This window comes from Trachypithecus francoisi, unplaced genomic scaffold (assembly GCF_009764315.1).
Source record: "Trachypithecus francoisi isolate TF-2019V2 unplaced genomic scaffold, Tfra_2.0 Lachesis_group19, whole genome shotgun sequence".
Taxonomy (NCBI): domain Eukaryota; kingdom Metazoa; phylum Chordata; class Mammalia; order Primates; family Cercopithecidae; genus Trachypithecus; species Trachypithecus francoisi.
The window spans coordinates 9,807,711-9,827,289 of record NW_022681464.1 but is presented as its reverse complement, the minus strand read 5'-3'; the positions used below and the strand labels follow the sequence as shown (position 1 = coordinate 9,827,289).

Genomic DNA, 19,579 nt, shown 5'->3' with positions numbered 1-19,579 from the left:
GCTGTTCTCAGCAATTCTTAATCAGACTAAGCCGCTTCCAGAGTCTGAGAGTTTAGAGGTAGACAGTAAAACAGATTTTTAAAAAGGAGGGGTGACAATGAATGAGCCCTTCATAATGCTTTAAAAGGTCTGATAAGCAGCAATTTTAAAAACTTCTATGAAAACTCCTTTTACCAAAAGTGACAAAAACAGGGAAAATTAACCTCATGGACCATGGTATATAGCATTTGTTTTGAGGACTCTGACTTGGCCTGTGACATAACACAATTTGCATGTCCTAACAGGTTGGTCTGACCCTCCAACACCAACGTGAAGTGGATTAGAGCTTCTCTCCCTTGAAACATGATTGTACTAACAGACATGGCCACAGGTTCTCATGCTAACTGCAGATCTGTATGAAAAAGACATATATTCAGAAACATCCACAACATTTGCAGAGCAGAAAATTAGAATGACAAATCCCTCACTGAGAAGAGTCTAGAAAGATATCTCCTGATGACAGTGCTTTCATCTTTCTGGAAAAGACCAATACAATGGAGCGTAAGATGACCTCCTCTTACTTTCTTTGAAGTAGGCAGTGATGCAGGCTTCTGTAGTCTCAGCCATGTGGCGGACAGACGCCAGGCTCTGGCAGGCTGCTGTTAAAAGGGGCAGCACCACCAGCCCATGCATTTTTTGGCCAATCCAGGTCCGGATACTGCCCCGAAGGAACTCTGCCGTTGGAATAGTCGCGTTGTTCATCATCATCAGGACTTCCATAAAGAGGCTGCTGAGGGCCATGTGGCGGGTCTGGCTTTCCATATCTGAAAGAAACATAGAGACACTCAAGAATGGCTGCCAGAAAAGTGCTATCCATGTGATCAGGAGAATAACAGTACTTCAATCTTAGCTGCTCTCCAGGCAGATACTCTCCAGTGCTAGTAGCTGACCGCAAGGGACCAGAAGGAAGGCTCTGGATGGTGTTGAGTTTGTACAGGTAGTATGCGGCACACAGTTTCTAAGGGTAAAAGCAGGAACTACTGTGAGTTCCCTGGGTACAGCAGCATAGCAGAGTAATACCTTAATAAACAGACAAATCTGAAGCTGGTGTGAAAGAGTAACTTATCAGAACATGCCTAGTCAGTCTTTATTTTCCAACCTTTGCTCATGGAAAACCAAATACCATCGCTGTCAATATTCTAGGGTGATTTCCACACATTAAAGGTTATTACTTAAAACTAAATATAAATGTAAGGAAAAACCTTTGCAAAGTGTCCTAACAGCAGCTCTTTTATTTCTTTGTTTTTTAAATAAGGAAAGTAAACCGACGGGTAATTTTTCAAAAAAGTTGGAGGTAAAAAGAGAGGAATTCAAGAAAAAGAACAAATTCATTTTACAAGAGAATTGCAAATAAGAGAAGGTCACTGAGGTAGATTCCTTCTTCACATTCAAAAACAGAAAATATATTTTACTGAGAGTTAACTGGAATAATTATGACAACTCTTCTAGCTCTCCCTAAGCTGGGTACATTTTTTTTTAAGGAGTAGAACTGTAGCTTTCACAACACAAGGATTCAGTATTTATGTCAACAGGAAGGGTAAAAAGCTGAGAGATCTTATTCATCGCATCTATCAAAGCAAATTCATCTACTTAAGCAGGGTTAAATAAACCCTCACTTAATCTTTCTGTACGACCTACTTACTGTCAAGCAAGGACTTAAAAAACAAGTTTGAGAGAGATAATAACAGTATGTCTGTCTATTTCTTCATGTATTTCCATGGGTACAAATATTCTTGGAAATAAAGACTCATCTCTGAATTTCAACTGAATAGCAATTTAAATTTTATCTCTTAATTATGACTAATAGGAATAGATTACTACAACAGACCCCAGTCTCTCCCATTTCTGTTCATCATCAACAGGGCTCTCAAATCTTTTCCTAAATACCATATCTGATCCTATCACTCTTCTGACAAAGATCTTTCCAGAATACCCTTCTCCCCTTTCCCTGGCCAGCTATTATTCAACCCTTCTGGTTCAATCACATCTGACCAACTCTAGAACAGTTTCTCCAGCATTGCTTGCTGATACTTCTTTTCCATAAGATTCACTGAATGTGGCTGACTTGCCAGGCTGATGCTAAAATTTTAGATACTATCTCACCTGATACTTACAATATCTACATGAAACAGGTATGATTAACAACATCTAGCACTGTTTCATGTTTATTGGTCAGCAGGATATTTTCTTTTGCAGAATGTTGTTTCAAGGGTCTCGTCTATTTTTTTCTACTAAGTTGTCTTTTTCTTCCTTGTTTTATCTGGTGTGACAATCTTAATCATTCACAGTTACTATAATTAATTACTGATCCAGCTGGGTCTAAGTCTACTGTCTTCCTGTATGTATCCTATTTGTCCCTCCTATTCTACATTCCATTTTCTCTCTTTTGCCTCTTTTAGATTATTATTCTATTTTTCCCTGTTTCAGCTTGAAAACTAAATCCTCTCTTAAAATTCTCATAGTGGTTATCCTATAAATGAAAACATGCATTCCTGATTTTTTGAAGTCTGATGTTAATTGGTTCCCAGATGATGTAACGGCTTTGGAACATTCTAACTTCATTTCTCCACTGTTGCCATAACCCAATGAGCCATTTCTATTATTATTGTTGCATACAGTCAGATTTCATTTAGATTTACCCACATATTTACCAGTTTCATTGTTCTTCATTCTTAGTTTCTTCCTATTTATTTTCTCTTTATTATTTCCTCCCTTCTACTGTCTTTGTTATTTTGATGTCTTTTTAAATAACTGTTTAATGTTTTTTAATTTTTACCTTTTAAAAAAGTCTATGATGAGCATTTAAGGCCCTGAAAGTAACTGATACGGTTTGGATCTGTGTCCTCACCAAATCTCATGTTGAACCGTAGTCCCCAGTGTTGGAGCAGAGTTTAGTGGGAGGTGGCTGAATATGGGGGTGGGTCCTTCATGAATGGTTTAGCACCATCCTCTTGGTGCTGTTCTCATACTAGAGGTCTCAGAGATGTGGTAGTTTAAAAGTGTGCAACATCTCCCTCTCACTCATTCTCTCTCTTGCTCCTTCTCTGGCCATGTGGAGTGTTACTCCCATTCTGTGTTCTGCTGTGACTGTAAGTTTCCTGAGGCCTCTCCAGAAGCCAAGCAGATGGCAGCATCATGCTTCCTGTACAGCCTCTAGAACCATGAGTCAATTGAACCTGTTTTCCTTATAAATCACCCAATGTTGGGTTTTTCTTTACAGCAGTGTCAGAACAGGCTAGATCCGCATCCCACAAATTTTGATGCACTGTATTTTACTATTCAGTTCTAAGTATTTTAAATTTCTATTATGATTGTTCCTTTGGCCATCAGTTATTTAAAAGTTTGCTTCTTAATTTCCACAGTGTTTTTCCCTCTAGTTCTATTTAGATACTGATTCTTTTTTTCTATGTCATTTAACTTCAGGGCAGAAATACACAGAGATGAACATCTGGCTTTTACAAAGTTTTCTGCCTTACAGTTCTATTTATCTGATATTAATATAGCTATGCCAGCTTTCTATTTTAATATTTGCCTGATATAATCATCTTATGGAATGCTTTCTATACTCTTATGTTTTTAATGTATTTTTTATAAACAGCTTAAAGCTAGATGTTTTTGGTTATTAATCTACCTTAACAATCTTTGTCTTTTAACTTGAGCATTAGTCCCTTTACCAACACACTTGAATTTTATCATCTTATTCTGGTTATTTTTCTCACTTTCTCCATGCTTCCTTTCTTGCCTTCTTTGGACTGAACATACTTTGGCCATTCTTTTTATCTCCCTCTACTGACTTGGAAATTGTACATTTTAATTTCTATTCTTTTGGTTAGGTTAGTAGGGTTTTGTTTTGTTTTTTTAATTTTGCCACTGGTGCTTCTGCAGGTTCACTATAGTGTATACAGGTTTGAATTTCTTTCCATATATCCTGCTTGGGATTTGCTGGGTTTACTGAATTTGAGGATTGTTGTCTTCATCAATCCTGAAAATTTTCAGCCTTACTATCTCTTCAGATATTGCTTCTCCCCAGTTAAGTATCTCCTCTCCTTCTGGAATTCTACTTGGATAATAGGATGTATATTAAACCTTCTCAGCCTATCCTCTATGCCTTTTAACCTCACTTTCACATTCTTTTTGTTTGTTTTAGAGATGGGTTCTCACTGTGTTGCCCAGGCTGGAGTGCAGTATTCAGACACAGCCATTGCACACTGTGGCCTCAAATTCCTGGCCTTAAGCAATCCTCCTGCCTCGGCCTCCATGCCCAGCTCACTTTTACATTCCTTCTCTGTTTCTCTCTGCTGCAATCTGAGAATTTTCTTCAGTTTTATTTTCCAGTTTACCAATTTTCTCTTCAGATGGGTTTAATCTACTGTTGAACTTATCCATTAACTTTATTATAATCTTTATATTTTTCATTTCTAAAATATATAAATCTCTCAAATCTGCATATTTCTGCAATCCCTTGCTTCTTACTGATATCTTCAATCCTCTCTTATTTCAGCATATAATAAAAATATCTTTTTGCTTACTGTACTAATTATTCCACTATCTTCAATCTTTTCATTTCTGACACTGCTGTTGTTTTCTATTACTTTGCTCATGGTGTCTTGTTTCCTTATGTGTTTTGTGACTTTTTTTACTGTGACTTTCTTGGAACTGTGAGGCTTGAGTTAAAGATGGGTTTCTCCAAGCAGGATCTATGGTTGCTTTCTGCAGTGGCACTGCCAACCCAGAACTACTCTAAATTCTTACACTGAGGTTGTTGTTATTATTGCTGCTAGGTAATCTGAATTCTTGCTTCAAAACCACATGAGGGTCAGCTTATCAATTCTCAAAACAGATATCTCTTTTCCTGCATAAACATTTAACCTAACAACATTTCGTACATAAACATTTAACCTAACAGCAAGGCCAAAACGGATAACTGTCTTTGCCTTCCTTTCACAAGAGGAGGTTTACTTCTAGATCATCTTTACAGTAAAAATGTCACCCTGTGGATTACGCATGGGATTTCCTCTTAGGCTCCCATCTTAGGCAGGCCCTGGGCTTTACTGCCTCCCCCTAATATCCAAACATATTCAGCAAAACTCTTCAGGGTGACAGCAGCCTCAGAACTTCATCTGCCTTGATGCGTTTCTCCTTTCACTTAGGTTCTGGCCTCTAAGGTTTCCTTACCTTTTTGCCACTCCACTGATAAATTTAATTTCCAGTTTCTTGAAAACATTTCATCCAGCATCTAGTTTGTCTTCAGCAGGAGAGGCAGTCAGTATGTCTAGTCCACCAAACTGCCAGGAGCAGAAGTTCTCCATACACAGTTTCTTGACAAGTCTATAGGTGATTCTGAAGTGCCCTCCCAGTTAAAGCCAAAATCCCTAGAAATACTGCTCAATAAAAGGTCTCTGGTATCTCCTAATCATTAGATCCCATTGTCCAGCTTAACGGTCAGTCTCACCCATCACCCACCAGCATCTGCCAGTGTCAATCCTTCCCCACTGCTCAGTCCCTGGTGTCCAAACACCTCTCTGATCATTGCTTCTCTGGAAAGAGGAGAGCCAGTGTCCTGAACACCCTCCTGATCTCACAGTGCCTCACACACAGCAGGAATGCATTGACTGAATGAATACAGGACTTCCGACTAGTCACTTACCGGGTGGATTAAAGATAATGATATCATCTAAGAGCTTAGACATTTCCTGTTCTAGGACTGCTAAGGTGATTTTTCCATTTTGTTCCAGGGTGCTGAGGAATTGAACCATCTGATGAGTAAAAGCTTGGCATTTTGGAACTGCGTCCTGACAAGACAAAAAAAAAAATCATTCAAATGAATCCAAGCAAGGAATGTTAATTGCATATTTCCTGGGAGCATGGCACTGCAATGAATGCTTGGGTAGGGAGTAGAGGAGACAGAACAGTAAGCCACATGAAGACTTAGTCCCACGTGGCCCAAGGGCCCTGCGTCTAGTAAAAGGCAAATCTATGGTAACACTTTGACCAGGGCCCATGTTTTCCCAAATTCTGGCAGAACACTCTTCCTTTTTTACTACAAGAATAACAACCAAACACTAACTACTTGCCAGACACTTTTCCAAAAACTTTTATGTTCATTATCTAATTCAATCCTCACAACACCACTTTGAGGCAAGGTACTTTTTTTTTTTTTTTTGAGACAGAGTCTCACTCTGTTGCCCAGGCTGGAGTGCAGTGGTGGGATCTCCGCTCACTGCAACCTCTGCCTCCTGGGTTCAAGCGATTCTCCTACCTCAGTCTCCCAAGTAGCTGGGACTACAGGCGCATGCCACCACACCCGGCAAACTTTTGTATTTTTAGTAGAGATGGGGTTTCACCATGTTGACCAGGCTGGTCTTGAACTCCTGACCTCAGGTGATCCGCCTGCCTTGGCGTCCTGAAGTGCTGAGATTACAGGCGTGAGCCACCGCGCCGAGCCTTTGCAAGGCACTATTTCTAATCAGATGAGAAAACTGAAGGACTTGCCCTGTCAGACCTCAAGCTCATATTACTACCCTTCCTCCCTCCCATTCCGCTGCCAATGACATTCAGATCATGAAACCAGCAACTTGCTGGCAGCCCTCAATCCTTTTGACCTTTTGTCAACATGTGACATTGCTAGTAAGTAAAGGTTCTCCCAAAAGGAGAACTCAACCCAAAAATCTACAAGACCAAAAGATGAGTATATGATAATACACATCCTCCAACTTCCTCTGCTGAGCACTTCCTAGGTTCAAGACTGTCCTTTGCAGCACTTATGCTACTACCAATCTCCAAGAACAGTCCCTGCCTTTTAAACTACCTCTCAACTTACAAGATGCTTCTGGCTGTCAGTAGGAATAGAAAGGCCCGCAGACACTTTTAGGAGCTTCATGATTAATTCAGCATAAGATTCTTTTGCCAGGATGATGGACGGCGGGTAATGGCTGCTGAAATAACCTAGCACACTCTGGTACGACACAATATCCACGAGATGCCATGAAAGTGAGCTTGTCTGTCCAAGAAGACTAAGTAAAGGTGAATCCTAAAAATAAAACACATATTCCTTTAGTTCCAGAGCCCCAATTTTTCCAGAAATATGTGTTGCTAACTAGTCTGTCGAATAACCACTAAGATGGCCTATGGTAAGCACAGAACAGTTACAATATCAAGTAAGTATCTACTCGAGTTAGGGGTACTAGTGAAAGCAATAACCAAAGTCTTGGCAAAAACACATTCATATTAAGATGTATTGAGTATCTGGAACCCAAGTTCTTTTCTTTCAAATGAACTCTCTGTTCTGGTGGGACATGCCAAAATTGACTTCAAGAAGCATACAAGAGATTGAACTAGATATTAATGAGATGTAAAATAAAGCTGATTAATATATTCTAACTCAGTGTGGTTCTTTGCATAATTTAGAATCAGATAATGAGCTATCCAAGAAAATCAGGCATCTGGTTAAAGGTACATCTCATATGCCAAGCATCTGTTCACACTGATGGGGCACTGGAAAAACAAATGAAAAACTATGACCTAGAAGAAAGCAAAGATCTAAGCAGCCTTGCCAAATTTTTGCCATAAGCTTCCCCAACTTACTGTTTGGTCTACCAGTTGAACTTCCTTTGCCAATAAAATCATCATGAAAAGGAGGCAGACAATCATGCTGCGGGTTTCTGGGTGGGGACTGGGATTCCAGGCATCAGAGAGCACACTGACCCAATTGACTTCACAGAGTACAGACCCCAAAAATAAGAAACAGCTCTTGGGGCTTCCTCGTTCCACCTAGAAGGAAATGAATTAAAATCAATGTGTTGCCTTGTGCTATCTATGTATCTGGAAAATGTATGTAAATTATTTCATAATTATATATATATATATATATATATATTTTTTTTTTTTTTTTTTTTTTTGAGACGGAGTCTCGCTCTGTCACCCGGGCTGGAGTGCAGTGGCCGGATCTCAGCTCACTGCAAGCTCCGCCTCCGGGGTTTACGCCATTCTCCTGCCTCAGCCTCCCGAGTAGCTGGGACTACAGGCGCCCGCTACCTCGCCCGGCTAGTTTTTTGTATTTTTTAGTAGAGACGGGGTTTCACCGTGTTAGCCAGGATGGTCTCGATCTCCTGACCTCGTGATCCGCCTGTCTCGGCCTCCCAAAGTGCTGGGATTACAGGCTTGAGCCACCGCGCCCGGCCAATTATATTTTTAAAAAACACTTTTTCCCCAGATTATATCACTTACAATCCCACCTCCTAGAGATTTAGACTTAATATTTGTAATATCTCTCCTTCCACAATGTATGTGTGTATATTTTAGTTTGTCTGTTCAGATTTCAGCATTTATTCCAATCATTCTTAACAAGTGAGGAATGACCTTCCCTAACCCCAACCTGGGTGGAGAATCGCTGCCACAGTAAGTCACTGGAGCTGCAGGGAGTGTATCAGAATCCTCAGGTGTGCCAGGACAGGGCAAAGCTGAGATTTACTAGTCAGTAGTTCCCAAACTTAAGTGCGCATCAGAACTAAATGGAAAGTGTATTAAAACATTGCTGGGCCTACCCCTAGAGCTTTTAATTTTGCACGTATGGGTTGGGAGCTGGAATGTGTAAGTTCCCAGGTAATGCTGATGCTTCTGTCCCAGGGACCACATTACTTTGAGATCTACTACACTAGTGTATATTATTTATATTGCCTTTTTTTTTTTTTTTTTTTTTTTTTGAGATGGAGTTTTACTCTTGTTGCCCAGACTGGAGTGCAACGGCACAATCTCGGCTCACCGCAACCTCTGCCTCCCGGGTTCAAGCAATTCTCCCGCCTCAGCCTCCCGAGTAGCTGGGCGCCCACTCCCATGCCCAGCTAATTTTTTATTTTATTATTTTATTGCTTATTTTTTATTTTATTTTTAGTAGAGACCGGGTTTCTCCATGTTGGTCAGGCTGGTCTTGAACCCCCAGCCTCAGGTGATCTGCCCACCTTGGCCTCCCAAAGTGCTGGGATTACAGGTGTGAGCCACCATACCCGGCCTATATTCCCTTTTTTTTTTTTTTTTTTTTTTTTTGAGACAGAGTCTCGCTCTGTCGCCCGGGCTGGAGTGCAGTGGCCAGATCTCAGCTCACTGCAAGCTCTGCCTCCCGGGTTTACCGCCATTCTCCTGCCTCAGCCTCCGAGTAGCTGGGACTACAGGCGCCCGCCACCTCGCCCGCTAGTTTTTTGTATTTTTTAGTAGAGACGGGGTTTCACAGTGTTAGCCAGGATGGTCTCGATCTCCTGACCTCGTGATCCGCCCGCCTCGGCCTCCCAAAGTGCTGGGATTACAGGCTTGAGCCACCGCGCCCGGCCTATATTCCCTTTTTAATGTAATGTTGTATTATAACAATGTCTCCCCATTATTAGTCTTTACAATTTTTGATGACTGCATATTTAAATTCTATTTAAAATATATTAGAGAGGCTGGGTGCAGTGGCTCACGCCTGTAATCCCAGCACTTTGGGAGGCTAAGGCGGGCGGATCACAAGGTCAGGAAATCGAGAGCATCCTGGCTAACATGGTGAAACCCCATCTCTACTAAAAACACAAAAAATTAGCTGGGCCTGGTGGCGGGTGCCGGTAGTCCCAGCTACTTGGGAGACTGAGGCAGAAGAATGGCGTGAACCCGGAAGGCGGCGCTTGCAGTGAGCCAAGATCGCGCCACTGCACTCCAGCCTGGGTGACACAGCGAGCCTCCGTCTCAAAAAATAAAAAAATAAAAATAAGAGAATGAGGAACAGATGTACTATAAAGTATATAAGAAACCTCAAAGATCTCTTATAAGCTATTTCAATACTTCTAATTTGTTTAAAATAAAACATGGCTACTCATGAATTTTTCCTTTCAACATGAAGATTAAAAACTCTAGTCTATTTATAAAATCATGATCAATTGAATTTGGTGATGATTCATTTCTTCTCATTACTGTTATTATATTATGCTAACTACTAATTCTCTTCCTTTTAGAAAATGATTCTTCATTGTCCATTATAATCAGTTCTCTATCCTCACCCTCAACCCCACCAAAAAAAATATAGTTTATTATGCCAAGAAGACACAAAGAATTAAAACATCCCCAGCTTCTGGGGTGGTCAGGGTCATCTGCCATTAGAATAAAACTCCTAGAGACAGAGTCTACAGCATCCCTTAACAGGCTGTGCTACTATTTAATCTGTCTTATAGTTAAGGTCATCCTTTTACTTAGTTAAAACTCCATCGTATAGTTCTTTAAACTACCTTTCTCTAGTATGGTCATAATGGTGATAAATATTTACTTAATGCCTGTCTCATATACTAAATCTAGCTATAAAATCATTCTTAAGTCTTGAATTTCTCTGGAACAACTGCCCTTAGCTTTTCTTGCATTTCAGCTACTGAGGAGTGGCTGACAAGATAGCACAGATGGGCTTCCATTAAGGGCACTAAAAAAGTTAAGTACATTTTGCTAACTGTCATAAATAAGTGTACATCTGTATCAAAGCACTTAAGGTATCTCAGTAATAAATGTGATAGTAAGAGTAAACACTAACTGATGAGACTATGAACAAACGAACTGAAACTACCATAAAAACCTAAGACAAGAGTGTAATTAAAAAAAAAAAAAAAAAACGAAAAGCAATAACAGCTCCAAATGCCTGACTGGTATGTAAGTTACACTACACTGTTTGTTTTCTGGTTTTTGTAACCATTGTTTCTACTGCAAAGACTCGCACATACTCTTTTTTCAGGTCATTTCAGCTCTATACACGATTATGACGCATTCATCGGTTGTCACAATGCATTTTATCTCATATAATCAAATTATTCACTTGCATGACTGCTAAAAGAAACTAATAGCTTCAGCACCAATTTACATTTTGCTTTAATAGAACGTTTAACAATATGCAGTTGATGACACAAACTGTAATGACACAAACACATCAACAACAACCAAGATTAAGCGTAATGGAGGCATTAAACTATGTACTCACACATGACAAAGCCTAGGGGATGACTGACATATTACAGATAAAATCTTTCTCTGGGTTTTAAAAATGGTCCTGTAGATGTTTTAACACAATGAAATGACTTCCATGGGACACTGTTTTCCACAAGCACCACCGAGGCAACACAGAATGTATTCACGGTCCACGCTGGCACACACTGCCACTATGCCTAACAACCACAGTGACCAGGCTGCTCCCTGGAAACCAGATCTCTCTAGGCTGCAACCCAGGGAGTGAAGGGCTTACTTTGAAGAAAGCCTCCATGAGCATCTGGTCAGGGTGCAGGTCCTTCCACGGCAGTTTCCGGTACGCGCTATGGAAAGTGTACAGAATGAACTCTGGCATTTTGGGTGCTGTACATGCTTCGCAATAATGCATTAGGTGCAACCAAAGGGCTCCTTCATCACCTGGCAACAGCTTATCTAGAATTTAAAAAGAAAATAGAGCTGAAGACCTTTGGCTTACCTTTTTTAAAAAAAATGCAAATTTGAACTAAAAATCTAAAACCGAAGGTTCTCGTTATTGACCCAATTTCAGATTTTCATGTGGGGAGAGTGGTTAAGGGGATTACTGGCAGATTAGTAATAAAGAATGGCACTTCATCTCCCCACTTGAGTAACTGGAGTGAGCAGACGCTCATTTTAAGCTTTTCTTTAAAATTTCTAAATATATGGCTTTTTAACCGAAATATGCTCCTACAGCCTGCTGCCCGCAGTATGTATTCAGCTTTACACGTTTAGCGCTTCATTCATTTGGCACTCAGGAGAAATCCAATATTCCCCAAAAAGAAATGTTCCATTTTTTAAAAGAAGACATACAAATGGCCAATAGGTGTATGAAGAAATGCTCAGCGTCACTGATCATTAGGGAAATGCAAACTAAAACCACAACAAGATATCAGTGCACAGCTGTTAGGATAGCTGTTATCAAAAAGATGAACGATAACAAGTGTTAGAGAGGATCTGGAGAGAAAGAAACTCTTAAACACCGTTGGTGGGAGTGTAAATTAGTACAATCATTATGGAAAAAGGCATGGAGGTTCCTCAAAAACCTAAAAATAGAATACCATATGATCCAGTAATCTCACTTCTGGGTATACATCCAAAAGAAAGGAGATCGATAGGTTGAAGGGATAACTGCACTCCCACTTTCACTGCAGCATTATTCACAATAGCCAAGATATGGAAACAACCTAAGCATCCTTCAAAAGATGAATGGATTTTTCTAAATGTTGTGTATACACACAATGGAATACCAGTCTGCCTTAGAAAAGGAAGAAATCCTGTCATTTGCAACAACATGAATGAATCTGGAGGACATCATGCTAAGTGAAGAAAACCAGGCACAGAAAGACAAATGCCACCTGATCTTACTCATATGTGGAATTTAATAAGTTGAACTCACTGAAGTAGAGAATAGAATGACGGTTACCAGAAGCTGCGGGGTATCAGTGGGAAAGGGAGGGAATGAGGAGTTGCTGATCAAAAGGGCACAAAGTTTCAGAGGGCAGGAGGAATAGGTTTCAGGATCTATTGTACAGCAGGGTGACTACCATCCACAACAATGCATTACATATTTCAAAATAAGAAGAGAACAAACTTCAAATGTCTCATCATAAGGTAAGCAAGGTGATGGATACCTTAATTAGCTTGATTTAATCACGCCACACTGTAATTCACACTGTACCCCATCAATGTATATAATTATGATTTGTTAATCAAAGATAACATTAATAATAATGTTTTAATTTAAGAAACAGTGGAAATGTTCCAAATGACTAACACTTAATTAACCCTTGGTGCAATGAAACTAGCCTATTAACTGTCATTCATGTAAATCATTCTAAAATAAATCTCACGCTTTTCTGAGACCTGGATTATTACTCAATATTATCCTCACAAGTATCAATTCCATTAATGTCTTCAAGGGCTAATGACTATATAACGGACATTTAGTCTAAAACAAGTGGTTTCAGACTTTCTGGTTCCACGCAAATGGAAAGCAGTCAAAGAAGAGCGAGCCACACACAGCAAAAACAAAAACCTGACGGTGTTTCTCAACACAAATCTTTTAAGAAATGGCCAACGAGGCTGCGTGCAGTGGCTCACGCTTGCAGTTCCAGCACTTTGAGAGGCCGAGGCAGGCAGATCACTTGAGGTCAGGAGTTCGAGACTAACCTGGCCAACATGGTGAAACTCTGTCTCTACCAAAAATACAAAAATTAGTCAGGTGTGGTTGCAGGTGCCTGTAATCCCACCTACTCAGGAGGCTTAGGTGGGAGAATTGCTTGAACCAGGGAGGCGGAGGTTGCAGTGAGCCAAGATCGCACCACTGCACTCCAATCTGGGTGACAGAGTGAGATTCCTTCTCAAAAAAAAAAAAAAGCCAATGAGCATCAACACATTGTACCAGACAACTCTCATTTCTAATATGCTTGTGCTCTCAATTCCACAACCCAGCATGAAACAGGAATGCATATTTTTAGCAATCTTTAAGATAGAGGTTAACGATAGCATTCATTTAAATATGGATAAAAAACAGTTTTGTTTAGATAAAGCTGGGTAAGTATGTAGAAGATATCCAGTAGGATGTCTTAGGATAAGACTGAGCTGACAGTTCCAGCCAAGACACAAATTCTATGACGTCAGATAAATTCTTTCCATTTTCAGGTTCCCACTTTCCTCATCCATAGAAGGAGCTAGTGGATCAGATAATATCACTAAAAAGCTACAATACTTCTTCATCCTACCTTGCAAAGCTCTCCTGTTTCCTTTCTTTGAACCCAGCTACCAAGTCTTGATTCAAGTTTGTGTACCCTCCTGTCCCTATGCCACTTTCTCATTTTATTTATATACACAGGCAAGAGAGCCTTGGGGTGTTTTCCTCTATACTAAGAAATTAAATACGGCCGGGTACGGTGGCTCACACCTGTAATCCCAGCACTCTGGGAGGCCAAAGTAGGCAGATCACAAGGTCAGGAGTTCAAAACCAGCCTGACCAATATGGCGAAACCCCGTCTCTACTAAAAATACAAAAATTAGCTGGGCGTGGTGGCGGGCACCTGTAGTCCCAGCTACTTGGGAGGCTGAGGCAGGAGAATCGTCTGAACCCAGGAGGCAGAGGTTGCAGTGAGCCAAGATCCTGCCACTGTACTCCAGTCTGGGCAACAGAGCAAGACTCTGTCTCAAAAGAAAAAAAAAGAAATTAAATACATAGCCTTTATGAGTATCATTTGGTGCTCAAATCTTCTTCTCAGTAATCAATATATTCTGGATGGTAAAAAGCAGCTAGAAGTCTGCCCTTCCAAAAAAAAAAAAAAAGAGTACTACTAGGATTTCATGTGTTACTCACTGAACCACTATTTATCAAACACACACTGAGAATATGGCATAATCCCAGTTTTGTAGGGGGCAAAAAGAAGCAATGAATAACATTTGTTATTCTATGAAGAGTTTACACCTCTTCAAGACAAGATCAGATACATAAAAGATAAATCAGAAATACAAATAAGGTACAGCCAGACAAAATGAAATGAGCTATCCAGCCATGAAAAGGCATAAAGAGACTTCAATGCCTATTACTGAGTGAAAGAAGTTCATCTGAAATGCTATGATTCCAACCATAGGATATTCTAGAGAACGTAGCACTATGGAGATAGTAAAAGGATCAGGGGTTGAGGGGAGGGAAGAGATGAACAGGTAGAGCACAGAGAATTTTTAGTGCAGTGAAACTGCTCTGTATGATACTACAATGGTGGGCACATGTTATTTGTCATTTGTCAAAACCCACTGAATGTGTTCACCAAGAGAAAATGCTAATGTAAACCATGGACTTTAGTTGATAATGATGTCTTAATGTAAGTTCATCAATTATAACAAATGTATCACCCTGGTGTGGAATGTCCAGAATGGGGAAGGTCTGTGCATGTGTCAGGGCAGAGGGTATAAAAGAATTATTGTACTTTCCACTTAATTTTGCTGTAAACCTAAAACTGCTCTAAAAAATAAAGTCTGTTAAACAAAAAATAAAATCTATTATGGAAAAAAAAACAAAATTGGATGACATATGGTTAACTGTATGTATTAGCTCCTTTTTACACTGCTGATAAAGACATACCCGAGACTGGGTAATTTATAAAGAAAAAGAGGTTTAACAGACTCACAGTTCCACGTGGCTGGGGAGGCCTCACAATCACGGTGGAAGGCGAAAGGCGTGTCTTACATGGCAGCAGGCAAAAGACAGAATGAGAACCAGGCGATAGGGGAAACCCCTTATCAAACCACCAGATCTCATGAAACTCATTCCCCATCAGGAGAACAGTATGAGAGAAACCGCCCCCATGATTCAGCTATCTCCCACTGGCTCCCTCCCACAACACATGGGAATCGTGGTAGCTACAATTCAAGATGACATTTGGGTGGTGACACGGCCAAACCATATCACTCTATAACTAAATGCCACACAAACACATGGCAGCCACAGAAGCACTAGGTACGCTCAGTGGAAGAAAACACCACGGGCCAGAAGCAAAGAGGAAGCCAGAGTGTTAAACAGATGCTGAAACCAGCCAACCAGGACTATTTGCCTGCTGAGTTTTAACAGCACAAGAGGACAGAACATGAGGTTTTCCAGAATATGAGGTTTTCTAAGGACTATATACTTATTGAAAGGGCAGAATGGGGCAAAAGAGGAAACTTCTCTGCCTTACCCTGGATTGTGAGTCAGGAGAGATAAAAAAGTTTACTGTGAGAATTGAGGCCAGTCTGCAAGTGAGTTTGGGGTTTAATTTCATGTAACTTGTAGCATGGGGAACCCCAAACCAAGAAGGTGAGCAGTTCCAGCTGACAACAAATGTAGATCCTCTCTGGAGGCCTTACATACCCTCAGACTAGGCCTTATGAGAGTCCCATCTGTCTCTCTAAATATGGGCTCACAATACAAAATTTAAAAACGCACAAGGAAACAAGCCTCCAAGAACAAGAATCCAAAGGAAAATTAAAGAGCAGCATAAGGCAACCCCCAACAGGAATTTTAGATAATAGAATTATTGTATATACATCATAAAGTAAGCCTGTTTAAACATTTTAAGGAAATAAAAAACAGAATTTTTAATGAAAGAAAAGATACTACCAAAAAGGATCAGGGTAGATTTGAAAAACAAACAAATAGATCTAGAAATGGAAAAAATAATCACTGAAATGAAAAATTCAATTGATATATTTTAAGCAGATGAAACATAGCTGGAGGGAGACTAAAGAACTGGAAGGAAGACCTCTAGAAATTACCCAGAATAAAGCAAAAAAAAAAGACAGAAAATATGAAAAAGAGGGTAAGAGTTAGGGAGGACAAGAAGAAACTCAACATGCAGGATAGGCAATACTGGAAGACAGAAAGACTGCAAATTTACTATAACTGAGAAACTCAGAGCAACCTAACAAAAAAAGGTAAGAAGTTACATACTTAACGGCCAGGCATGGTAGCTCACACCTGTAATCCTAGCACTTTGGGAGGCAGAGGCGGGCAGACAGCCTGAGCTCAGGAGTTTGAGACCAGTCTGGACAACATGGTGAAACCCCGTCTCTACTAAAAATACAAAAAAATTAGCCAGGTGTGGCAGCATGCACCTGTAGTCCCAGCTACTCAGGAGGCTGAGGCAGGAGAATTGCTTGAATCTGGGAGGCAGAGGCTGCAGTGAGCCCAGATCGCGCCACTGTACTCCAGCCTGGGCGACAGAGCGAGACTCCATCTCCAAAAGGAAAAAAAAAAAAAAAAAAAGAAGAAGTTACACACTTAATACTAAATAATTGTATCAGTGACCTTTCTTCATCACAGATAACTGCCTATTAAATAAAAATTCAGTAGAGAAAAGTAGAAAGAAAAGACTGACTGAATGACTTAGGGAAAAATGAAAACTAAGCAGAGACAGCCTGACATCTTCCTACCTTTAAAACTCTGATGCAGTGAGTCAGTACAGTCAGTGAACAGCTGCACAATGCTTGAGGCCACCACAGTATCACTCTCTAGCCAGGGGTAATGGCGCTGTTGGCTGCTTTAAAGAAAAGAAACACACACTTAGGAATGCAACCATGATTAAATCACTGTAAGTGTCAGTGTCGGGGGCTGGCCTAAGTCCTGGAAGCCTGTCCATTATGTGGGCCTGACACACATTTAGAATACTTCAAAGGCTGTAAATACCTGCAGGCAAACTGTAGCTTGTAACACCAGCCATATAATTTTCTTTCCTCTCCTTCCTACCCCTTTATTCCAATGCAATTATATTTCTAAAATGTGCTATACAAATAACCCTTAAATTAACATCTTTTTACATCGAATTTAGACCCTTTGATATCTTGGTTACATTTCAAATGCCGTAGAAAAACACCCTAAGGCAGCTTCAACAGTTTTCCCTACTCAAAGCATTAAAAAAAAAAAAAAAAAAAAAAATCAAATTCACATAACAAAGAGACGGCCAAAAATTAACAAATAGAAAATGACCAAAGAAATTTTTTTTTTTTTTTTTTTTTTTTTTTGAGAAAGAGAGTTTCTCTGCCACCCAGGCTGGAGTACAGTGGTGCAATCTCGTGTCACGGCAACCTTCACCTCCAGTGTTAAAGCAACTCTTCTGCATCAGCCTCCCGAGTAACTGGGGTTGCAGGCGCCAACCACCATGCCCAGCTAATTTTTGTATTTTTAGTAGAAACGGGGTTTTACCATGTTGGCCACACTTGTCTCAAACTTCTGACCTCAAGTGATACACCTGCCTTGGCCTCCCAAAATACTGAAATTACAGTCGTGAGCCACCACGCCTGGCCCAAAGAAATGCTTCATATGAAAATTTTAATTGGCCGAGCACAGTAGCTCCTGCCTATAATCCCAGCACTTTGGGAGGCAGAAGTGGGCAGATTGCTTAAGGTCAGGAGTTCAAGACCATCCTGGCCAACATAGCAAAACACTGTCTCTACTAAAAATACAACAACAAAAAAAAATTAGCTGGGCATGGTAGCGCACATTTGTAATCCCAGCTACTCAGGGGGCTGACGCAGGAGAATTGCTTGAACCTGGGAAGCAGAGGTTGCACTGAGGCAAGATCACGTCACTGCACTCCAGCCTGAGCAACAGAGTGAGACTCCGTCTTTAAAAAAAAAAAAAAAAAATTATTTTCTGAATCTGGTCTAGAAAACTCAATATCCAAATAAGTTCCATTAATTCTTACTGGAAAGAAACAAGCAGCCAACATTATAGTAAGCAGTCTATATATACACAGTCACTATAAAATCTTGAAGCTTGCAGATTATTCAGATCGCCCTCTAGCAAAAGCAAACATTCAGAACCTTTTACACTTTCCTTAAGTGGCTCGTAAAGCAACATGGGTTAATGCAAAGAGTCAAGAAACAGAAGTCTAAGACCTGAGCTCTAGTCCCAGCTTCGGCACTAACCAACCAGCTGTGAGACTTGAGTATGATATTCATGTTCTCTGAGTCTCAGAATCAAGTTCAAGTTTTTGAAAATACCTCTTATGATGTGATATTTACCACTGTCGTAATTTCTTTCTTTTTTTTTTTTCTTATGGGGACGCTTTGGAAAATATCCACTTTAATATATTTTTTCAGTCAATTATTTTAATACCACTTTTGAGGTTCCTTTTATGTATAAGTGTGAGTCTACTGATATTGTTGAAAATTAACATTGCTCTTGGTGGACTCATGTATCTTACAATGAAAGAGATTGAACTCAAGAGCAATAGAAAACATTGTCATTTTAGAAGAAATGAAAGTGCCATAGAGAAAAAAATGTTAAGATCTGTGCTGCAGAGTGGCTACGGGTGAGCGAGTCAAGAGTTTTGTAAAAATTGGTGGCTGGAATATTCAAATTGGAGGAAATATTAGCTGTGAATGCCCACTAAAGAAAAATAATGTAGATTGTTTAAGAAAACTGTAAGGTATAGTTTGAAGAGATAAGGGAAATGGGTGAGCAGTAGGATATGAAGATTTAGAGATAATCAGCGTCTAGAACACATGAACCTCAGGAAGCACTGGAAGGGATATAAAAAGCATGTAAAACTATCTGCTATGTGTATTATGAAGATCACTTTCTCTGCTCTTTCCTGAGTAGTACAGGATAAGGAAGCAGAAATAGCAACCAGGAGATTATTGTTCTCATCTGTTTGAGAGATACCAGGTTAGTGGTGGCAGAAGACTTGAGTGAGATGTTTCCAGATTTGAGATGTTGTTTTATTTTTTATTTTTTATTTTTTATTATTATTATACTTTAAGTTCTAGGGTACATGTGCATAACGTGCAGGTTTGTTACATATGTATACTTGTGCCATGTGGGTGTGCTGCACCCATCAACTCGTCAGCACCCATCAACTCGTCATTTACATCAGGTATAACTCCCAATGCAATCCCTCCCCCCTCCCCCCTCCCCATAATAGTCCCCGGTGTGTGATGTTCCCCTTCCCGAGTCCAAGTGATCTCATTGTTCAGTTCCCACCTATGAGTGAGAACATGCGGTGTTTGGTTTTCTGTTCTTGTGATAGTTTGC

At 40.1% G+C, this 19,579-nt stretch overlaps 1 protein-coding gene across 3 annotated transcripts in view; it reads right to left on the bottom strand.

The window, feature by feature from the left end:
- EPG5 (ectopic P-granules autophagy protein 5 homolog) overlaps positions 1-19,579 on the bottom strand; it is a 142,129-nt gene that overhangs the window by 15,622 nt on the left and 106,928 nt on the right. For 2 of the 3 annotated variants that reach the window (XM_033177856.1, XM_033177854.1), the window contains exons 35-40: positions 16,978-17,084; positions 11,282-11,457; positions 7,624-7,809; positions 6,860-7,069; positions 5,687-5,831; positions 561-803 (exon numbers count right to left, since the gene is read on the bottom strand). In XM_033177856.1, coding sequence (XP_033033747.1) covers positions 561-803; positions 5,687-5,831; positions 6,860-7,069; positions 7,624-7,809; positions 11,282-11,457; positions 16,978-17,084 — 1,067 coding nt within the window. The remainder of the gene's footprint in view (positions 1-560; positions 804-5,686; positions 5,832-6,859; positions 7,070-7,623; positions 7,810-11,281; positions 11,458-16,977; positions 17,085-19,579) is intronic. The other variant, XM_033177855.1, reaches the window with a different exon arrangement.